Source organism: Notechis scutatus, chromosome 2 (assembly GCF_049901735.1).
Source record: "Notechis scutatus isolate UNSWTSFEM ecotype Mainland chromosome 2, rNotScu1.2, whole genome shotgun sequence".
NCBI lineage: Eukaryota > Metazoa > Chordata > Lepidosauria > Squamata > Elapidae > Notechis > Notechis scutatus.
In genome coordinates, this window is record NC_142010.1 from 64,527,495 (window position 1) to 64,546,969 (window position 19,475).

Consider the following 19,475-nt stretch of genomic DNA (forward strand, 5'->3'; position numbering starts at 1 on the left):
TCCATTAATTCAGACCCTAGTCACCTCCCCAAATATGTTAGGAGTATGATGGCTTAGGGGGTTAGATTAAGCTATGACAGCCCAGGTTCAAGACCCAAGCACCACACAATGGGATGAGCACCCGCTATTTGCCCCAGATCCTGCCAACCTGGCAATCTGAAAGCATGAAAATGTGACTAGATAAATAGGTACCACTTTGGTGGGGAGGTAACAGAGTTCCATGATCTCTGCGTATAGTCATGCTGGCCACATGACCAATGTCTTTTGGACAATACTGACTGGTTCCCTCGGCTAAGAAACAGAGATGAGTACTGCCCCCTAGAGTCGGACATGACTGGACAGGAGAAATCTTTACCTTTATTGTTCCCTATCAAGTAGGACGGGTTCTGTCCCAGGGTTGGGGAAGAATTATCCAATTCATACAAGATACGATGCTTCCTCTTTTCACCTCTCTTTGCTTCTCCTTGTGGACAGGAGTCCCAACCGAGTAGTTCACGGCTAATTTCCATCTTTCTTTCCTTATACCTTTTGATCTTTGATCTCTCTGCTCAGCAACAATCCAGAGAATTTTGACAGCTCCAGAGGAAATATCAGATCATACTTCTCTTATCCTTTCATTATTTTTTTGTCATTTTTATCCTAACCTCTGCAACAGAAGAGCTGCTGAGATAGAAACTCATGAACCACCACTATAAAAAGCAGACAAGCAGTATGTAAAATTAAATTATATTATCCTTGTTAAATTAAAAAAAAATGAGGCCCTTTGTGTGAGAGGCAGCATGTGCTGCTACTCGTTTGAACCCATTGCAAGCATTTCCTACCTCAGCATTTCCTGTAATGGGTTCCTATTTCTCTATCCACCCACTCAGCTAAGCATGAAAATCCTTCTATCAAGCTTTGTTCAGAACACATTAAATGCAGACTCGCAAGCCCTGCTTGGGTGGAAATGAGCTGGTATCTCCATTTAGGAAAGGAGAGTTGAACATTAGCTTCCATAATGAAGGAATCCTTCAGCTTGAATTTTACCAATAACATCTGGCCAAAGTGTCCAATACAGTACAGAACTAAATGATTGGAAAATGAAATTGCTCTCAGGACTGTCCTCAAGGGAATCTGAGAAATACAGTTTGATACAATCCTGTAAGCAATCTTATAGGACTGAGGTGTTGTAGATGTTTTCTCCCACTAACTCTGTTGAGTAGTAATTCCTCTCCAATAGTCAGATAAATGATTGAAACCAGAAGGCCAAGCATTTAATTTTTATTTTCCCTTTAGAGTTAAATAATGTGACCTTGGATTCAGCCAAATATTTCATCACTGAAATTTTGGAGAAATGTTGTCCTTGTTGTGGATTTCTGCAAGACCGGATCTGATTATATTATACTTGATATTTGTATTTTTGCAATCAGTAGGGAAAGGTTGACTTTAGTTATACAGTACCATAATAATGATATTGAAAACTGGATAAAAATAGACAAGGATTGAATGAAAAGTAATGCCTTTTATTTATAAGTTACCAAATGATAGCAGTAAGTGATGTGCTAGAAGCTCTGACAATACTTTTAGCATCTGTTCTTTCACTTCAAGTTGTGGGAAGTTGTTATAAAAGATGGAAATTGCTGTAAAAAGGTTGTGTTGCTCTTTTTGGTGGAATACTCATCAATGAACTTTTAAGCAATGCAACACACACACACACACACTCACACACAGAAGAAATTTAGCACTGCAGTCGTTTATGGTAAGGACTGCCTTGAATTCTGGCACCACTGGCCAAAAAAAAATGTAAAGACGCTGAACCATGAAGAGCTGACTTGTTTTCCAGAACAATATGGGCAATTTATGGCAGCAACCAGTGAGTTCCATGTGAGAAAGATTAATTAACTGATTAAGGGTAATTGGCAAATCACAGAAAGGAAAACTGTTGTCAAACTCAGCATTTCGCTGGAATGTTATTTACCTTCTTCAGTATTCGAAGATTTGTGCTGGATGGATTCCTTGCCCGCTGATGGCACCGATTTAAGCTTCAAGAGTTGGGATTTGCCAGCAACTGTATGCACTCATTTGGGACCAGTTTGCTGCAACATTTGATGTTAGGAATTGAATGCTATGCGGATTACATATTTAGAGATTATTTCTATCCTTTTTCCTCCCTCCCCACACAATTGTCTTTGAAGAGCAATTGGGAATTCTCTGATAATGAACAAAGCACATCCTGGTGAGCAGAGAAAGAAATGTTGTGGTTATTCTATCTTTCTCCCAGAGTCACTGGGAGTCATGCACATTTAATAAATTATTAAACTGCTGTTGTTACATAGTTCTTCTTAGAAGTGTAGTGATCACAAGTAGAAGAGTTCCAGCTTCACCAAGCGGGATATTCGATAAGTTGAGCAAATAGACCACTTAAATAAATGTCATTTCACCAATCGTGGAAATCCATATATGTGCTGTCATATCCAAGCCCTGTTCAACAAAGACAATTTTTAGGTCAATAATAAGGCATTCCTTGTGTTAGGAATTATGAAGGCACATTGTAACCTGCCTGTCCTCTCCTACAGAGCTTATGAGGTACTGCACAATGTGTATTACAGATACAGCCTTGGCCTTTTCCCTACTGTTTCATTGAGATATACAAAACCTGAAACTCATCTCTCAGTAGGAAACCCTGAGAAGAGTTTGAACTATACTAGAAAACATTTATTATGAAAGATTGGGAGCCAAGGGTTATAAAGTTCATGAGAGCTCAGGCTTATTAGTGGTATAAGAAGCAGGGCCAATCTCTACAACTATACTTGGGCTGCTAAAGGGATGAACAGCAGTAATATGTTGATGTTCTCAGCCTCATGGTTGATCTCTCTCAATTAGATTTCCAAATCCTTAATGCACAACCTAAGTATTTTCTCATAGTTGCCTTCAGCTGCACAGTTAGTGGTGCCATGAGTATCTAAACAACAAAACAACACCTTAAGTTTTCACCATGGCCACCTGAGAACCGAGTGTGCTGTATTCTCCAGCAGTACTAAGAAGATAGATGTACATAAAGTATAAAATCTACAAGTTAAGCTGGACTCTTGGTGAATTCCTGACCATATTTATGCCCTTTTCTTGATAGTCATATAGATATGAATCATCACTATCTTTTTCTGTCTGTACTTTTCAGTTTGCCTAGAGATGTAGAATTCCTTTCCCCCAATACACACCCTCCCTATTTAACATCTGAGTCTAGACAAGGTTAGTCATATTATTCCTGAGGCTCGCATGAGAAACAGAATGGGCTAAAGAACTACATGTTAGAAAGGGGGCATTTAGAGGAGTGGCACAGAACTTCTGAGACCCCTAACAGAGGTCTAAGGAAAAACAGCCAGTCTGTTTAGTCTGTAAAGAGAGGTCTATTTAACTTTGTCTCTGAAACCAGCATCAGCCAGCACTACATTAATTATTATGTTCAAGGCTGCCACAACATAGACCAGAGGGAGGATGTGGAAATGGTCCGGAATAAATACATTTTAAAAAACAGATTACAAATGTCCTTTAGAAATCTTCAGTTTCTTTAAAAAAAAAAAAAGGCTATTTCAGCACATTCTACTTTCTGGTCAATTTCTTTGACAAATTCTGTTGGTCTGCTAATGTGCCATAGTTCATGGACTGTTCTGTCAATCATCAGACCGATGATTTCCCTAAATGCAACGCACAGATGGCATTTCACTGCTTTATTACTGGGTCCTATGGTTTTCCATACTAAGAAGGGCAGGGAGGATGTAGCTGAAATTTACATGGGGTGCTGCCAGGTGAGCCGTAATTTACAAACCTAGGCAGCAGATCAGCCATAGCCTGATATGTCTTAGGGGAGTCTTTGTATTTACAGGCATCAGATGGCTGCTTTCCAAGAAAAGAGAATGCTGACAAATGAATGTTGTTGTTTTTTAAATGCTCAATCACAGCATCTAACTTCTCTGTTACTACAAGGTGCACTCAGACTGCTGTGTCATAGAGAAAACCAGGCCAAGGATTGGGAACCACTATACTCACTATTTTTATCTCTGTTGTTATTTCTAAACTTCATAGAGCTTATGTTTTGTTACATGTTGGAAGTAACTCTGATCATTTCATTTGGATCTATTCATTCTGTGTTATTTTATAAATGTGTTATTTTATAGATGTGTTATTTTATTAATGTCGCTTTGAAGCATTTTTTTTGGTCTAATTAAAATTGGTTGATGTAGTTTTAAAAATTATGAGAGATGCAGAGACGACGAGTTGGAGCAAAATCTGAAGAATCTGAACCCAGGTTCAAGTTCATCTTCAGTCATGGAAGATGAGTGACTTTGGGGTACACTATCAGCCTGATTTACCCCACAGGAAAACAAAGGAAGGGGAGCTACACCCTAGGATTGAAACAGTGTTTTGATATTATCTAGAAAGAGATACTTCAGAACAGGAACACAGACACAGCAGCTGCTTAATGAGTTGCCAACTAGTGCTGCACTTTTAAATGCACCTTTAAAATTAATATTAATTTTCTTTAATATAATCTCACATTGTCAACTCTGAAGCGAACCTGGTTGGGGCCATTTTGGAAGCTTCAAGGTTGCCAGTTCCGCTGTCTATGGGGCTATTACTTGGAACCTACACACACACACACACACACAAATAAATAAATAGATAACTAAGCCCAGCACATTCCAGTACTCTGCTTATTAGGCATCTAAGTTCTAATTTAATGAAGTATGTTGCAATGTATTCTACTTAATGCAGCCTCGGTTTAGTAATAAATGCTGCAGAAGATCATCCACTTGGTTACTCTTGCCTCAGAGTGGAATGATCTCTCGGGGGTCCTTGTACACACACCATTGCACAGATCATCTTGTCCTACATATGTCAGGCTTAATGTTTGTACACTTAATTGCTGATGATTGGCACTGATGGTATCTCTGAAAAGGAAAACACTGGCCTTGTCAGTTCTTGGAAAATTGGAAAGGAAGGTGTTCCCCAAGCAAATAACAGGAAAAGGATACCAGAGAGTGACTTTCACCAAGCAGAAAGTAGCTTATGGAATGAGCCTCACCCCTTTCTGCTTCAGTCCCTTTTCTCATTATTTTGCAAGGCTCAATGCCAGTTGCCAAGGTGAAGGGAGAGGCAGCCTTTTGGCATCTCAGTCAGGTAGAAGCCCTCTCTCTAGAGCATCAGCTGGGCATAAATATTTCAAGCTTCTTGTTGTTGTTATTGCTGTTTTGTAATAACAGGGAACAAATAAACACGTGGGGAGAGAAATATTTTCCATCCAGTCTGGAAGGTTTTAATATTTTATCAGTCAAAGCACAAAATACTTCTGAATTATCACATGTCAGTTGCTATTTGAGGATTCACCCTGACCTTTTCTAAACAGGATGCGAACCACGTTCCTAAATAAATGTGCACTGAATGTCTGCAAGTCCCTTGGGCAGAGTCACTCTCACAAGCCCACAGGCACCACCACTTTATTAATGGGAAGAAACAAAAGCAGAGATGTCTGTCACCTTGAGATGCATGGATTCAGTTCTCCTAGGATGCCTAACCCAGAAAGAGGCTCCATGGAGCAATATCGCTTGCTTTCCTTGTCGTGGTATTCTAACCCTTCTTTCCTGAATAATTTTTGTCTCACAGAGGCTGGCAGATCATGAAACAGCAGATGACTTTGAGCCCTTCAAGAATTGTACAAATGAGATAAATATATGACTTTTCTGGGGATTAGGTGTTTGGGGATTGTTCTGTTTTTGGCATTATCTTCTTGGGAATAGCTCGCATAGCAAAAAGCAACCAGGCTTGTCTAATGCATGGATAATTCAGTAAGACATGCATCAAAATGGTATCCAGTCTTCAAATTGAGGGGAGGGGGAAATAGTGCACGAATCAAAAGCACTTGACTTTTCCCAATTTGGCTCCTGCCTGTTCCTTTCTTTAAAAATGGCTAAGAGGAACAGGAGGAGCTAAAATGGAGAATTGGGAAGAATTGCTTGTGTGATATTCTGTAGGTCACTATTAAGGCCGGACTGTGGTCTTTCCATCATCTTAAGAACTATCTTAAGCTTTGCATACTGTGCCATGCAGATAATGACATCAAAACTGAAGGATGAGTATTCAATTTCGGGAAGCTTCAAAGCTTTTAAAAAACGTTGAAACAGGTGCTTTAAATTACCAGTGGACTATTCAGCTCATTAGAACAGTTGAATCGAATTTTCTTGATTGATGGCTGTTTTTAATGTAACCTGCTTAAGAATAGATGTGCTGGTGTTGAACTTCAAAGGCCTGTTTACAAGCAGACTTGCAATGGTCTCCCTCCTGTTAAATTTAACACACACAGTGATAAGCCATCTGACTCTAGGCAATGAAGATATCTCTTGCATGATATCTGATGCAGCCAGGTCACCCATATGTTTGACTATACTGTAGTGACCCTCAATGAACAATGCATATTTCACACAGGGATAATGTGGGTTGGAACCCTTTTCCTGCATGCTACCCCTCTAAAAGTTTCGCCTCTAAAGTTAACACAGATGCTGCTCAGCTTGGCTGGAATTACATCATAAGGGCCTTGATGTATCTGGATTTTCAATTCTCAGAAAATATTCACCATTTTCTTTATAAAATGAAGGAAACATTATAGTCTTCTTTTTGGACCTTCTGAAGAGTTAAACAGAGCAAAGTGAGGCATTGAGGGGAAGTGATACAAAGGCCTAAGCCAGTAAAAGATCTTAGGAGCACAAGCAGTTAAGAGAGGCAGTGACATGAAAGAATGACATTTGAAGCCAAGCATGAAGGTATAGGAAGAACAAGAAAGATTACAAAGGGTGGCAGAATTAATGGGGACAGGAAATAGCAGAAATAATTCTTGCTGGCTGAAAGATAGGCAGTTAGAGATATATTCAGCAAAGGGCAGCTTTAGAAGCGTTTGATCATTCTCTCTTTTCATTTATTAAATAGATGGATTTGCTATGGAAGGTTGAAATATAGCCATGTTCTACTTTAGTGTTTAAGCGGTTGGATCAATGGTGTTAATATTCAATCCATTCCAGGATAGCCATTTTAGTTAGTAAGGAGGTGTTGTGCCCTAGATCACATATTCACTAAGCATTTCAGTTAGTGGAATGATGCACCCTCTATGTCAGGGTTGTCAAACTCGTGGCCCATGGGCTGGATGTGGTCACCCCCACGTCCGGTTTAGCAAAGGGGAAAAAGAGTCGTGATACGATCACGTGACGACGCCATGATGACACAAGTTTGACACCCCTGCTCTATGTAAAAACAGCCTGTGTCTCAGGTGTCACTTTGCTGGCAATAAGCTCAGTTTAAAGAACTGTTTTTTAAAAGCTTTCCCCATGTATTCAGCATTTTCCATCTTCCGTCTTTCAATAGATTCAGCTCCCTATGCTCTTCTCCAAGATCAAGACCTGTATATACAGTTAAAGGAATAAAAAGCTGCTGCAGTGCTCTTTATGTGCTTGTTAATGGACATGCTGTCATCAAAAGACGGTCAAGTGAAACAACTTTTTATGATTGATTAAATAGACTGACAGACAGATCCAAATATACAGTCCTTAACCCAAAATAACAAATGAGAATCTACCTGATTTCTAACATTCTTGATCCATCATATTTACTAAACAGACAAGTTTTTAGGAATGTTTTTCAAAGATACTGAAAATAAAGCTGCCCACAACCCAATGAGGAAAAAAAAATTAACTCAAACCCAGAACAGCTTAGAAAATGGAATGAACTTTTGATTGAACTAAGAATACATATATATTAAGGAACTAGGTGTATAGTAACAGGAGCTTGGGTTTGCAAGGAAAAATAAAAGCAACACTAATAGTGTTTCAGCCATGTCATGGGTAAGAGGAAGGAAAAAGAAAAGGTGAGACTGCTCATTGATTGCAAAATGTTCGCTGGAATTTGATGCTATACAGAACTAACTGAACAAGAATGCCAAATTGAATGTGATGTATAACAATGTTTTCACCTCAAACTGAAAGGAGACACCAACGGGTGTACTGTAGGGTTCTGATCTTAAGCTGTTTATTTGTATTATAGATAATTTGGATGAGGAGTTAGAAAATATGACTAACAAATTTGCAGATGACACAAAGATAGATGACAGCAAACTGCTTATCAGATTTAGGAAGATATTTAGAAGCTATGGACAGAAACTCTCAGGAAGTTGGGCTTATGATAGCAGCCTAGACTGGAAGTGGATAATACCAAGAACAAAGGCCCCAGAGTTTGGTCATTAAGAATTATTATTGTTGTTGTTGGTACTATTAAGGTTAAAATAACACCTGAATTCTGCCAAGTAAGAATGTTCAAACTTTTTTTCAAACAAAAATTAGTAACCCAATTCATGTAAACAAATTAGGCTTTTTCTCACATTCTGGCTTGTCTCTTTTGTGAAGGAGTGGAAAACTGCACCTGTTGATTAGAAATGTTTAGATTAGAAATGCCTTCTAACGTCTCATCATTCTGAGAAACAGCTCTCGGACTGGCTGAATTTGCAAAGGAACAGCAACACAGTCATTCTTCCCTTTGGGTAAGAAAAACCAAAGGAAATGAAGTCTAGAATGAGGGAGGGCATACAGTGCAGCAGTTCATAAGAAAAGCTTTCAATGCCTTGATGGAATCACATGCTGAACTTGAGCCAGCACTGATGCAACTGCAATAAAAGCAGTCAACCCTAAATTGCATCAACCAAAGCATAGTTAGGGATCAGAAGAGCCACGTAAGCCATTCTTAAATGTTTTGTCCAATTCTGGATATATCATCCTAGAAAGGATAAACTAGAGCATATCCCCCCAAAAATGACAGTATTTTTTTTTTGGAAAATAAAAGACACGAGGAATAGTTAGAGGCATTGGAGAACTTGAGTTAAGAGAAGGCTGTAGTTAATTGCCTTTAGGAACCTGAAGGGTTAAAATTTCAAGGAAGCAGATTTGCACTGAACGTAATAATTTTCTAATGGTTAAACAATTGGAACAGCCTGCCTTAGGAAGTGATACTTCTACACTGGAGGTACTTAAAAAGAAGCTGGATGTGGATTCTTGCATTGGGCAGGGAATTTGGATTAAACTATCTCCAATGTAACTTCTTATTCTTGATCTGTATTTCCATGATTTTGTGGTTGTGTATTTCTATTTCTTTGTATGAAAGTACGTATCAAAAGTGAAGAGTTAAAGTTCATAGGTGGAGATAAATTTTGTAAATTGGATGTTTTATTTAATGGGCAAATAGTATTACTTAATAGTTATTCAATCAATAGGTATATTTTGTCTGTGTTCTGACCATTTTTCGTTTCTTCTTAGCAGGGATATGATGCATGCATATATTCAAATATGTCACACCCACATCTTTTATTGAGTAGGTGGCAATCTCCAGCATTGATTTCAGCTGAAGTTGGCAAACCAAACTTGACAAGATGGCAAATCTTGTCATAAAGTTTTTGTCTTTCTTTGTATTTTTCCCTATTCACTCTTCCTCGGTGATCATGAGGGAGAGTTGTTTTAAATTAATGGTAGCCTTCCTTTTGGGCAAATACAATATAATGGATTCTCAGCTAAAATTAGAATGTTACAATCTTATTGCGTGTTGCTGTCTTTGATTTATCTTTTCCTTTCTAAAGAGTTATCAACAGGTTACTCTTCCAGTTACACATACTACTATCAAGCCTAGAACCTGCTTCTGAAACCGTTACAGGAAATGTTGATTCTTTGCTTCGCCATCTGCTCAATCAAGCATTGCTGCTGCAAACCTCCTTATACTCCTGTGTAATGTATAACACCTCTGCAAGCAACACAAACTTTTTTGATTTAATTACAGGTGACAGTACATTGAATATACATCAACACAAAAATCATTAATAAACCTGCAAAGAAACGTTGGAGTTAAGTGCTGCACATTAAAATATAAGTATTGCAGCTGTTTTAACCATATCATCACATGGTAGCATTCTTTGTCCTTCACTTGTAAAACTCAAATTATACACTTGGCAATGGGATAGTGAGTTGCATTTCCCCCGTCGAATGATACTATACACTTTTATCAATTCCCCAAAGCATGTATATTTTGGTGCATAACAATAATAGTGATTCTTTCAATTGAGTTTCAAAAGTATTTAGGCAAGGTGTTTGTTGCTTTTTTCCTTTCTTCTTTAGGGATTGGGAAGAGACTTCCTATATCAAAACTGCAAGAAGCCACCATCCTCCTCTAATCCAGTCACACTGTTCCCTCAAAATCGACTCCCTTCTGGTGCAACTTCAGGATCCAACATCCAGAGGTAATTGTCATCCAGTTTGACAATGCTTGAAGTCTACTTGGAAACAGCAATTGATCTAGAATGCAGTGGTGCAAATATGTAACACCACCACATGGTGAGTTGCATTGGCTCCCAATTAGTTTTGGGGAGCAATTTGACAGGATGATTGCCACTTATAAAACCCTACCTGGGGCTGGTCTAGGTTATCTGTGGCAGTGCCTTTCTTCCGTTGTTTCTGCAAATCCCACAGGCTCCAAAGATAGTAGAGACATGCTTCAAATCTCTTCCTTCAAGTAATGTCACCTGAAGCTGCCTAAGAGGCATTCTTCTTCTATTGCAGGGCATTTGGTTGGTTCTGATCCTGTTGGCTTTTAGAAAGGTATTAAAAACTTGGCTTTTCCTTTTGGCATTGGGCAAGGATGGTAAGAGAATCTCCTTGGTAAGGTACGTGAATTGAAGATTCCCAATCATCTATACATTGTAGCTGTTGGTATTTTTTTTTCTTTAAAATATGTTTTTCCTTATTGATATATGCCATCCAGCAGCCTAGCTAGGTATCTATGTACAATAAACAAGTAAATAAATAGGTGTTTACCTTGATTTTCCTTCAAGAATTCAAGTACCCCTTCCCACCCATTTTTTTGTCACAACATGGGAAGCAGGCTGGGCTGAGAGTGACCTGAATTCGCTCAGCAAGATTTCTTGGATGAAAATGAAGCTGAATCTAGGCCTTCCTGGCATCAATTCCTACATCTTAACCACTACGTGCTGATAAATTTCTTGCATTGACCAACCCTTAGAAAAATTGACATATTGCCCGGAAAAGACATTGTGCCAGAGAATTAAGAGGAAAATTAAATGGTAGGGAGCACACTTATGGACTGTTGCAGCATGACACCATTTTGCTAGGATGGGCTTAGAGCCCTACAGATAGTACTTTGCAATTATAAAAACCAAAATCCCACCAAAATAGGACATAAAGTGATCTTTATAAATCTCTTGGCATCCCAAACTACTTATAACCTACCATGGGTAGGTGAGATTTACTTCCAAATAAACATGCCTGACTACAATTTCAATGCTTCTCCTGGATATGTAATTGTCAATAACCACAATAAATAATGAGGTGGAGCAAGGCATTTGTTAGGTCTACATGCTGTCATATTTTCTTCTTGAAGGAATGCCACAAAATTGTCCATTAGGATCTTCAATTACATGCCTTAACTTACACAATAAGTTAAGACTTTGGCAAATGAGTTGCTATCAAAATAAGCGACACTACACGTCCTAGATAAGTGGTCTCATCCAAGAGTATAAGGCAGGTAAATGGATGAATACAGCATATGTGGGGGGGATGGCAACCAACATTAGTTCCCAAACCTCATTTTGACAACTCCCGGGCTCTTTTTCATTTTATTTATTGAAAACTGCTGCCAGTTTCCCATCATTTTCAGCACACAACAGTAGCAGTGGAAGCCATAGGATAGATAAATAAAACATTTAATGAAGTTTACAATCAAACTTCCACTACGCTCCTTTCACACCTCCCCTCTCCATCAATCTCACCACTGCAGAAAAACTGAAAACAGCACTTCTAGGCATCTATGTAAAGCAGATTCACCAATGGTGGGATTCAATTTTTTTAAACTAGCGGTTCTGTGGGCGTGGCAGGGGAAGGATACTGTAAAATCTCCAGTCAGAGGTGGTATTTGCTGGTTCTCCGAACTACTCAAATTTTCTGCTACCGGTTCTCCAGAACTGGTCAGAACCTGGTGAATACCACCTCTGAGACTCATCCATTTATATAATATATAATTGTTCTCAAACAGATTAGGGCCCCACACATCTCAACATCGCAGAAACACAGCTCTAGATGACTGCTAATTATGATGATGATAGTATACTAGTTGCAAGTGAACAAGATACTGCTGCACCCACCAGGCAATGTGCTTCCTAAAGGCCTCTTGATATCATTTATAACAGAATAAAACCATTCTATGTTAATCTTGAAATATGAGAAAGCTACAACTCCCCACTCTGGGTATCTTGGTTGGGCGTGTATTTTAGTTGTAAGAATAATTTATACTTCAGGATTTACAAACTGTGAGGCAGGTTCCACTTCACTCATCCCACGAGGCTGTCACTTTTTGCTGGTATGGTGCGTGCACAAAATACGGAGGACAATGGCTTGTTTTTTTTATGAGCCACTTTTAATTTTAACAAGGATTTACCCTCCACCCCCACACAGCTCTGCTCACCCAACACCTAGGTTTTAATCAGTCTGGCACATACATCATTTTAAGCCTTGTACATTATACCAAAATAGTGATTAAATATATAACAGAACAAAAATTTTCACTTCAGGACCAAACTAATAAGCAAACCTCACTCACAGCTCAGCTTGTATTTTAATAATTAACAAGCTCTGAGCTGTCATTCCTTATCACTTTACAGTGCAAAGGATGAAGGATAATCTGTGGGGTTAAGATCCAGATATAATACCTCTTCCAGTTTGCCTATTTACATGCAAGTTCTACAGCCACTTCAGTTTTGCCAGCTGCTTTTTGTTTAGGCAAATTGTCAGATTTGTGGCAATACACTCTGCACATACCACCACATTTGCTTTGCGATGGAAATTAACAGAATGTAACCAACCAACTCAAGAGTGCTAGTGAAATGAATTATCACCCTTAGCAATAGGTACTTTATAGGTTTTAATGGGTGGATTCAGAACTCTGGATAGCTATATAGATAATGTTGGTGTGCCTCAATATGATGCTTCAATAAATGAGAAATAACAATTTAGACCCATTCTTCCTGCCAACAGTTGGTTCAAGAGATATATTGTCATGGAACTGTACCCTATCTAGATGTACATGAATCAATCCTATGTGAGAACAGCAGACATAATCAAGGAGCACTCTGCATTTTTCTGTTGAATAAGGCGGTTTTATCTAGACATTTAAGTCCAAAAACATATTGGGATACAGAAGCAGAGGAAAAAAACGGAATTTTAAAAAAGCAAAGGACATCAGAAAATAGAAGTAACCCCCAAATTTTAAGGTGGTTAATTTGAACCAAATGTTTCAATACTCCTAATAATTTTGAGTGCATGGATACTAGCTAAGCCATAGGAAGAATTTGCTGCATTCTGTATTATCTAAAATCTTGTTCCACATTCATTCATGTTTAGTTTTCTGGATGCCCAGGTTATTCTTACTCATCATCCTAACCTCAACCTTATTAATGAGAGACTTCTATAAGTATCAGCAGGCTTTTAATCAGGTGTTACTGATCTTTCAGAACCCAGAGATGATAATGAAAATGAGATGCTCACCATAGATGATATTTGGGCTAAGAAAAGGAAGATGTCAGAAAAGCCGTATGTCTTCACCTCTGAAATGTCTCAACAGGCAACAATAAAATTAGAATAATAGCAGGACTTCTTTATCTATCAGCATCATTTTCTTCAAACAGGTTCATTTTGAAGTACTGCATTTTGTATCAGTTGTAGATTACAAAGTCTTTCTTTCTGCCATAAGAGCCAGTTGTGCTTAGAGCAAGAGATGAAACATCAGTTGTTTTTGAGATGCTTGGATGTATTACTCACTATTAGAGTACCTCCACAAGCACAGCAAGTGTTAAACAGAGAAAGATAAATGTAGCACAGAATAAGAAGAACATCTTAAAGCTGTCTGCCAGACAAATGCTTAAAACGAACTAACTCCATCAATGCTCCAAGCAAGCCTGGAAACACACAGTCATACGACATAATTCCCGAAGCAGTCTGGAATATGTTACCAGATAGAACTTACTTCTTGAACACTAGAATAATCACTCTATAGTTTGGCCCAAGGAACGGTAACCAAGATTTTTAATAATTCTACACTCACACCTGAAATTCTACAAAAGGCTAGTCATTCAGTAATGATCACTAACCAAAACCCAGTCACTGCTGTCCTCGCCCTCCCTCCCTTGAGCAAAAACAGGGAGTGCTGAGAGAAACCCAGAAAAAACATTAGGTTCAGTATCTACCTCAAGAAACCACAATAGGAAGTCTTTATTGAAAGCATAACTCCAATGGCCAACTCTGAATAAAACTGATTATGACTAGAAGCAGTAACTGGCTGGCTTTTCCTGCTCTTGGTCTGAGTCATGGCAAGCAAACAAATTTATCCATCTGATTAAGGTGTTGTTATTCTCTGACAGTATTAAAGCAACCAGAACTCTTGTGTTGTCTGTCTTGTTAAATTGGAAGATCCACCCAACACTGAATGAATGGGGAATTGCTTCCACACTGCCATCCTCAGAATGAAGGCTATTTCTCACAGTAATTCATCCGCAGTTCCTCATCCCATCACATGGCATGCCCAGTGACTTTCTACCTTTCCTTCATGTTTCACAATGTCTTCAAACAGTCCAAATGACTTCATATTGCTTGTTAACTTCCAGGGCAAAACAAAACCTTTTCCAAAGCTTAGCACTAGAGAAAAGAAGAATGGGAGAAAAAAATCATTTATCTGTGCTACCATAAAAAATATAGGAGACATGTGTTTTCTTTTGGGCTAAGTAAGAAAATTGTCCCATGAAACATTTGCACCTGAGCCTCTAGATGATTCAGGTTGGCAAATAAAACATTTTGATTCATTAACACAGGGTATTTTAGAAGGTACGTGAGGGATTTGCTGTTTGAAGATTTTTATTCTATATTTTTGATCAGCCTTATTTCCTGTTGGTGAAAAACTGGAAAGTCAGTTTTCTAATTTAGAAATTCCCCTGCTATGGAAGTTGTCCAGATAACTAGTTGTTTTTCTTTCCAACAGGCTAGTTTCCAGGTGCACAAGACAGCCTCTACAATCAGAAGCAAGGTTTAATTATTGTATGTATTTTCCTTGAACTTCTTGACTATATCTAGAAAACATTGTTAACAAATAAACAGCACATTCACTTGTGCTCAAAGAAAAGAAGGTATGTGTATAGGCACGTGCAGAATGATGAATTTATATGGCATTACCTGCAAACACATGCACACACGCCCCCTCATACTTGCAGATTACAAACAAGTATGAGTATGCATATTCATACATGGAAACACATATGAGGATGTATATTGTTTATCCACAAATATGTGAGATAAACCCATACACTTCACAACAAAACTAGGAATGTGCAAATTGTTCTGAAGACAGGATGGTTGGAGGAATGGTCCCAATCCCTTCTCCAAGCCACACAAATTTGGCAGCTTCAAAAGTGGCCCAGCAGTTTCCCTAGAAGTAGGAAAACTCCCAGAAGTAGGAAGTGGTCTTTTTCAAAGTAAATTTTCTAGAATAAGAAGTAGTTTGAACCACTGTCCTGAAGATTTAAAACTGTCCTGAAGAACTACTGTCCTGAAGATTTACAACCAGAAAGTTGTGGAACCAAAAATTCTAGAATGTCCAGATTGGCATGATCCAGAGGAGCAAAAGAAGATGCTGGAAACACAATGTTTGCACATACCTAAATGAAACATCATAATCCAGTAAAATACTTTTGATACTGATATACTGTATTGACGGAGGGAGGGAGGGAGGGAGGGAGGGAGGGAAGGAAGGAAGGAAGGTTATCATAACAAATAAACTCTGGGGATAGAACATAGCATACTAATAACTATATGCTGTCTCCTCATTTCACTGTACCCCTGTTGTTTGATAGTGTTTGACACAGCAATTGCATTAATGATGTTGTCTAATGTCTAATTTAGCCTTAATTGGGAGCACAAAAGTTTGGCTAGAGCTACAGACATGAACAGGCATATAAGCACTAGATATTCAAGCATGTCTGAGGAAATGGGAATGCATAGGAGCCCTGCACAAATAAAGCTAAAATGAGACAGTTGGAAGATTTTCATTCAAATAATTCCATGTTACACTCCAAGCTTCTGATGCACAGTATTGATTTGGTTTGTTAAATTAAATCAAAATTCGGAGCATATGAATGTAGATTTAAGCATCAGGAAATAAAAAACTAAACTGGGAATTGAGACTTTAGAAACAACACAGCACAAAAGAAGGAATCAGTTGTGATTGTTGGGGGAAAGGGGACTAAATGGCCTTATGGACCACAAAACTCAAAAAGATTGTAACACTGCATTCCATGAATGACCCTCCCAGGCTGTCAATGCTCAGAGCAAGGCAGGTCTGAAGGTGGCTAAATTTTGAACTCCCCTACCTACTGTGTGGACAAAAATCCATTAAGAAAGAGAGTGAACCATCAATCTCTAGTAAGAGGATGCAATCAAGAGAACCAAGAACGCTGAAGAGGAGCAAAATATTTCAATACTTTATCCCTAGTACACAGATATTGATATTTTCTTCAACTCTGCTGTCTCAATGCTTCCTCAAGCTACAACAATGAAACTGTGGGGATTCCAACTATTGCCACATTTCTCAACTATTGATTCCTCAGTAAAAGAGCTTTCACTAGAGATTCAGAAGTGACGCATTTGGTTCAATACTTCAGAATACCATCTTTATGGAGACCTCTTTGTTCTGACCAAACATTCAAAACTATTGCCAGTGCAAAATGATTAAACACTGTCATTTCATCCTAATGTAAGAGGTGCTTTGGAATCATGTTGGAAGAACTCAACTTCACCAAGTCATAATATATAATAACTTTCAGCTGTGCTTCGCACACTGGCTCAAATTCTCTGTGGTTACTATAGTACCTGAGTCTTCTGAACAGCACGGAACAGATCGATCTTTTCCTACATTCAGTTGCTACCACACCATAAGAGTGAAGGAATGGTTAGTGGCACAGGCAACTGGGTCATCTACTGATCACTGGCTTACTTTGCAATTCCTCATTCTCAAACAGCCTGCTTCCCAAGACTGCAGAAAAAGGGCACCATTAATACTAACAGCGATGGATTTTTCTTTCTGATGGACACTTTCACATAGGAAACTAGAGAAGGAATATGGTTCCCAAAATATTAAATGTAACTATCAAGGACTTGGTTTATTTATACCATGGAAACCCAAAAGAGAAAGAAACGGCACCAATAACAGAGGGAAATGGAGCAGAAACACGTGACTAATTGGGATTACACTAACCTGCACATAATCCACTACCTTTCCAAGGGCACTATTGTATTATAATAAGAATTCATATGCTGCATTTATGATAGAAACATGTAAGAAAGTGTGCACTAGTCTCTTTCAATAATAAGTGCTACAGTTCTTTGGTCTTAATTGATACAGCAACAAATTGAGTGTGCATGTTACAGAAAAGCAGCCAATTGGAAATCAAACAAGATAGAATGCAGGAAGAATTTAACAGATGCCAAGTCCAGGGGTAGTCTATGTAAAATCTTATATTTACTGGTTCAAACAGAACTCACCACCAACACTACATCCCCTCTCACTTTCAATTTCCTATTGCAGCACACTTCCTTAAGTCTGGGTATAAAATGTGATTATATTCATTGTTCTACTGAATATAATTTCCTCTCCTTTATATTACTCTCCAAATATTTGTTTGCAGACAAAATGTAGCAAGCTCTCAACATGGATCAGTAACCAATTTTTTTTGGACTGGACGGAAAAGAATCAAGAACTATTATCAGTTTCTCTTTTCAGTCCCTAAAACGTAAGTAAACATATCTTTATTCTTCGCCCCTTTTTTCTTCTGGGGCGAGAGGCTCCTTGGTCCACTTGACTTGGGTGGGGTCTCGGTCTTCTGCAGAACCAAGGTCACATAACAGACCTGCCATTCCGTCACCATTGCCTTCCATGTCCAATTCTTCAAAGGAGGAACCACTGGCCCCCGATTCACTGTAGCTATGCTCACTGCGATTGTCTGCCTCATCTCGACTGTGGCCAGATGCAAAAGGAGATAAGATGGAGGTAGCCACCGAAGTCTCACTGATGTCAGTTGTAGCTTCAACGCTGACGGAACTTGTCTCACTCATGGTGTCCACACCTTTATTTGAAATTAAAAGAGAAAGTTAACACCAAACGGAGACAATAAATTTAGAAACCATCATTCTGTGTCTACAGCAATCATTCACCTTTGCATTTTGAAGGTAGTTTAAATTCTCCAGTCATTAAGATAACAACCGCAGTAATCCATTACACTAAAAAGTATCTAATATGTCTTCGGTCTCCATTATAAGAACATGGGGAAATGTTACATTGCTGTTCCACAAGATACATTGGGTTGCCAGTTTATGTCTGTGTCCAATTCAACATATTGGTTGTCATCTGTGAGGCCATTCAGGGCATGGGTCCAGGTTATCTGATGAACCAGCTCATTCCAACGGGATGAGCTCACTCCACCCATGCTGGCAGAAGAGGCATGCTGCGGACCCCATCATTTAAGGAATTCCAGCTATGTCCTATGGTTCTTTATTTGACTTGTCTGCCACCCATCTCACCTAGATTACCTTTTGAAATAGGGAGAAGAGTTTTCTGCCATGGTGCCTGCCCTCTGGAATGTCTTCTCCACACCACCACCACTGTCCTGAGGTGAGATCCATACCCTCCCTTCTGTCCTTACGAAAGGGCCTGATGACCTATCTCTGTCAACTGCCCTGTAGCCTCAATAGGAGAGTGGCACCTTGGTGGTGGTTAATGGGTTAGTCAGACCGCGCCTCCTCTCCACATGCACTTTGCTCCCTTCCTTTCAATCTTGATTAACTGGGTTTTAAATGTATGGTTCTTATTGTTTCCCTCAGCGAGGTGTTTAATACGAAGTAATAAAATACATATAAGTAGCAAAACCTCAAATTTTGTCTTATCGTTTTATTTAATTCTTATATAAAATGAAAATATTTCTGGGATCACTTCCTATGAATTCACGACTCTTACACTCAGGGTTCTCACTGGATCTATAAGCACAAACCTAAGGATAATCATTCCGGGGGACCACTGGCTATAAAAAATGATATAATTTTCAGCCAGATATGTGAATGTCAAGATAGCACTTAACTATGTTTAAATGCTCTAAATTCCCCCAAATTGAGACTACAAAAGTGATGAATATATTTACATAAACCTTTTTTTTAATGAGCAACAGAATGTGATTAAAGACATATATCTAAAAGAAGATAGGTACAATTATTGTCCTATATATTCATGCCAAATTTACTCAAAAGGCAGACAATCACAAATTTAAGATATATCCTATAAACGAAGGAAAAAAGAAAGGAAAATATTTTAAT

At 38.6% G+C, this 19,475-nt stretch overlaps 1 protein-coding gene across 1 annotated transcript in view; it reads right to left on the reverse strand.

The window, feature by feature from the left end:
* Positions 1 to 12,467: 12,467 nt before the first annotated feature.
* The window catches only part of TEX264 (testis expressed 264, ER-phagy receptor), a 170,779-nt gene continuing 163,771 nt past the window's right edge, over positions 12,468 to 19,475 (reverse strand). The window contains exon 6 of the mRNA XM_026673262.2: positions 12,468 to 18,235. Within this exon, the coding sequence (XP_026529047.1) occupies positions 17,919 to 18,235 (317 nt within the window). The 3' untranslated portion in view covers positions 12,468 to 17,918. The remainder of the gene's footprint in view (positions 18,236 to 19,475) is intronic.